Raw genomic sequence first — 4,425 nt, forward strand, 5'->3', positions numbered from 1 at the left:
AAAGCTTCAACCTTTCAAATCCAATGTGAAAGTGAAAGCCTCTCAGTCGTATCAAACTGTTTGCGATCCCATGGACTCTACAGTCCATGGAATTCCCCAGGCCAGAACACTGGAGTGGGTAGTCTTTCCCTTCTCCAGGGGATCTTCCCAACCCAGGGACCAAACACAGGTCTCCCTGAATTCCTCATGGCAAGTGGATTTTTTTTACCAGCTGAGCCACAAGGTGCTGGTGCTGCTGCTGCTGCTGCTAAGTCACTTCAGTCTTGTCCGACTCTGTGCAACCCCATAGACGGCAGCCCACCATGCTCCCCCGTCCCTGGGCTTCTCCAGGCAAGAACACTACTAGGTATAAAAAAAATGCAAATACACATTGTACAGCACAGGAAATACAATCAATATTTTATAATGACTCTATATGGAGTATAACCTATAAAAATATTGAATTACTATATTGCACTCCTGAAACCAATATAATATTGTAAGTCAACCATGCTTCAGTTAAAATAAGTAAATAGATACAAATAAATGGAGGATTTTACAGTGTGTGCATTATATCTCAACAAAGCTGTTATTTTTTTAAAGGAAAAAGAAATGGTATGGATTATAATTTTTAATAAGTATAATTAACAGTGTGCTCTAACTTGTTTAGTCAAAGTCAACCAAACCAAAAAGGGCTGGGTTGGATGTTCTACATGAGATAGTTGAAGGCAAAACGTTGCTAAAAAGTATGGTGTATCCCCTTTAGTTGTACCTATACTGAGAGTTCTCTGCAAGCTAATTTCAAGAATCAGAAAGCTGACTATAAATCCCATCCCTTCCTTAAGGGTTGGAGACTCTGCCATAGAAAAGAATCATCTTAGTTTCCTTGTGTAAGATAAAGAAGAGAAAAGGATGATCCACCTTGAATATTTCAGGATTTTCTACTTTGATTGTTTGGTTGGTTAGGGTGAACTCTGAAGCACTCTCATTAACCTCCAGCATGGCCTTGTGTATTATCTTGGAGACCCCAAGGCCTCCTCCTGCAATTATGCCAGACAAGTTAGCCCTCGAGCGGTCAAAGACATCCACCATCCCCAGAGCCTCCAGTACGGCCGCCAGGTCTTCAGGGAACCCCTTGAGCCTGAGCTGCGGCAAGTGCAGGACCACAGCTGTGTCTTTCATGTTGCCTGAGCTTATCCAGTTATTGAGTTTCTCAGGAGTGATCTCTCTGATAACCTATGGGAAAGAAAGAAAGAAGAAAAATATGAACATCTTTTTTTTTTAGAAAATAAAATTACACCAAAATGTGAAATATCCTAAGGACTAGATGTGAGGCTGTAAATAGATGAAGCTACTTCTCATTGTTTGGAAAGCAGAATCTGTAAGAATAAGTGGGGAAAGTGCAACCACGATCAATAACTGAATAAGAGGCATGCAGCCCTGGGATCTATGCCTGGGCACACCATCCGAGAGTTACTTGGAAAAGCAATAACTTATCACAGGGAACATTTACTTTTGCTTCTCTCATAGTCCCTCTCTAAGCTGCGCTATTTGTGTATTATAACAATAAAATTTATATGTGTGCCTACCCTTCCTTTTGGCCACATTAAAAGGCGTCTTTGGAACCTGAGATCTTCAGATTCTGAGGATATAAGTTGTAATTCTGGGCTGTTGTTTTTGTTGCTGTTAGTTGCTCAGTCATGTCTGACCTTTTGTGACCCCCTGGACTGTAGCCCTCCAGGCTCCTCTATCCACGGGATTTCCCAGGCAAGAATATTAGAATTGGTTGCCATTTCCTCCTCCAGGGGATCTTCCTGACCCAGTGACGGAACCTGCAATCTCCTGCTTTGGCAGGTGGATTCTTTACCACTGAGCCACCTGAAAGCCCAATTCTAGGCCGACCAATGTGAATTTCTACCTCAACTCCAACCAGAATTCTCATTAGTCAGACATCCATAGGGACTGAATTTGTATCAAACTAACATTTCTGGATCATTAGAATCAATTAATCTCAAATGTGAAAAAGATTGTAGAGGAGGCCCTTCAAGGAGCATCTGAGACACCCACCAGCATCCGCTTGAGAAGTCCTGACATCGACCGCCCACTTCTTTATAAACAGCCTGGTTTGGTGGCTGCACAGCTCAGCTTGCAAGAAAGACCTCTCCCATTTTGACCATAAATCTGCTTCCCTGTAATTGGTACCTATCAGTTTTAATTCTCACTCTGGGAACTACAAAAAAATTAGTCCATTTCTTCTTTCATGTGACAACTAAATATTTTAATACAGTCAACCTACTCCCTAAACTACCATCCCTTTTCTCATTCATCCCTCAGTTCCCTTGGTCTGAAAGAGGTGCTGATACATAACACATAAAAACTACATGTAAAGTAGCGACTCATGAAGATGGACGAGGACGCATGTGACCGTGCTTTCAAAACTTAAACCTAAAACCGTTACTCATGAAGATGGACGAGGACGCATGTGCCTGTGCTTTCAAAACTTAACCTAAAACCGTTACTCATGAAGATGGACGAGGACGCATGTGCCTGTGCTTTCAAAACTTAAACCTAAAACCATTACTCATGAAGATGGACGAGGACGCATGTGCCTGTGCTTTCAAAACTTAACCTAAAACCATTAGAAGTAACATACCCTAGTGTGGGGGTGCTTTATTGGGGATTATTTTGCTTTTTAGGTGCACATAGCCACTTCTTAGCCTTTTGGCTAAGATCAAGCATAGTATGGGGGCTTCCGGGGTAGCACAGTGGTAGAGAATCCACCTGCCAATGCAGGAGATGCAAGAGATGCATATTCAATCCCCAGGTTGGGAAGATCCCCTGGAGGAGGTCGTGGCAACCCACTCCAGTATTCTAGCCTGGAGAATCCCACGGACAGAGGAGCCTGGTGGGCTAGAGTCCATGGGATCACAGAGAGTAGAACATGACTGAGCATGCGGCACTGCATTAAGTATAAGCAGTTATTTGGAATCTCCAGCTTCCTGCACGTGTAATTTTCAAGCACAGACCCTTTTCTGGTGTCTGTGGCTGCAAAGACTGAGTGGTTTACCTGTCCCAGACTGGCATCCTTGCTGGGTAGGATGATGACCATACTCAGGCGATCCTCCACATCGGGCAGCTCCAGAACCTGCCCTGGAGGCTCTGTGATGGAGCCCAGTTTCAAGTGCCCTTGCAGACGCATCATCTGGACAGATGTGCTCTGAGACTATAAAAGTAACAACAGTGAGATGAAAAAGCCAGCTCCTTTCTGTGTTTCCATTTAAAGCATGAGGAATTTACATCTTATCCTCCAAAGTTTCCCACAAGGAGTGACCAAACCAAAATCTATCCATCTTGCCACAGAAATATCCATGATTGATCACTGTTGTACTTACTAAAAGGGGAGTGGTAGCCTAAATTAAGTAGCTACTGAAGTGCAAAGTGTTTATGCCTTTCAATATATTATTTTTAGTCAAGTGTATATTTTTGATGCCCAGAAGCAGTTAATTTATGTCAAAGAGTTGAGAAATAAGCATCATAAGATCTTATCAGGATAACCATTTTTTAAAAGTCAAACAGGTCCTTTAAGGAACATAATTTAGTGTCTTTCCAGCTCAAGTACTGACTAATCTGGACCAATTCACAGCATTGGGTTGCAAATTACAAAATAGCTACAAAACATTAATAGCAAAGCACATAACAATGGGCTAAGTGAATTCCACATACTGAGGTCAGTTAAAGAAATTTAGTTATGACCATAACCTTATTTTATGTTTTTCTCTTTGAAAGGCTAGTCATAACATAAAGATAGCTGCATCATGTAAACCAAATGGACCAGATTTTCCTGTGAAAATAAAGATTTTGACATTAACTTGTCAGATTCTGACTTGTTTCCTCTAGAAAGTCTGCTTGCTTTGGGGTATGTTCGCCCTTTTAAGTAGCTCTCTATGATCCCTATTAAAATCTCCTTTCCATCTTCCTTATACTAAGGTCCCCAAACTTGGCTAATCTTTGGAAGGACCTACACGACTTAGCAGCAGCAGCAGCACACGGGTTACTTAAAAATACAACTACTCAAGCACTTCTTGCAAATCAGAATCTCCAGGAATGTGGCCCTGGTATTTTCATTAAAAAAAAGAAACCCACAACTTGTAATAGCAATATAGTTTCACTATATGTCCAATGACCTCAATATCTGATGACAATATTCTTCGGAAAGATAATACTGGATAATTCCAGCTGTGACTAATATGTTTGGTTAGAGAATTATGTTTTCCTTAAAATCATTCACTATTTCTTTTACATGAAAAAGTATTCATGTAATAAGTATTCTAATATACTTATCCAGAAATATAAATCCTCTGTAATTTTATAGTTGGCTGAAAGTTATGACCAACCTAGATAGCATATTCAAAAGCAGAGATATTACTTTGCCAACAAAGGTTCGTC

The 4,425-nt window shown here is 41.0% G+C and overlaps 1 protein-coding gene across 1 annotated transcript in view; it reads right to left on the bottom strand.

Moving 5' to 3' along the window:
• Positions 1 to 819: 819 nt before the first annotated feature.
• Positions 820 to 4,425, bottom strand: part of LOC104999270 (ovalbumin-like) — an 18,109-nt gene continuing 14,503 nt past the window's right edge. The window contains exons 7-8 of the mRNA XM_010854811.1: positions 3,047 to 3,202; positions 820 to 1,215 (exon numbers count right to left, since the gene is read on the bottom strand). Coding sequence (XP_010853113.1) covers positions 820 to 1,215; positions 3,047 to 3,202 — 552 coding nt within the window. The remainder of the gene's footprint in view (positions 1,216 to 3,046; positions 3,203 to 4,425) is intronic.

Source organism: Bison bison, unplaced genomic scaffold (assembly GCF_000754665.1).
Source record: "Bison bison bison isolate TAMUID 2011002044 unplaced genomic scaffold, Bison_UMD1.0 scf7180017864349, whole genome shotgun sequence".
In the NCBI taxonomy this organism is placed as follows: Eukaryota; Metazoa; Chordata; class Mammalia; order Artiodactyla; family Bovidae; genus Bison; species Bison bison.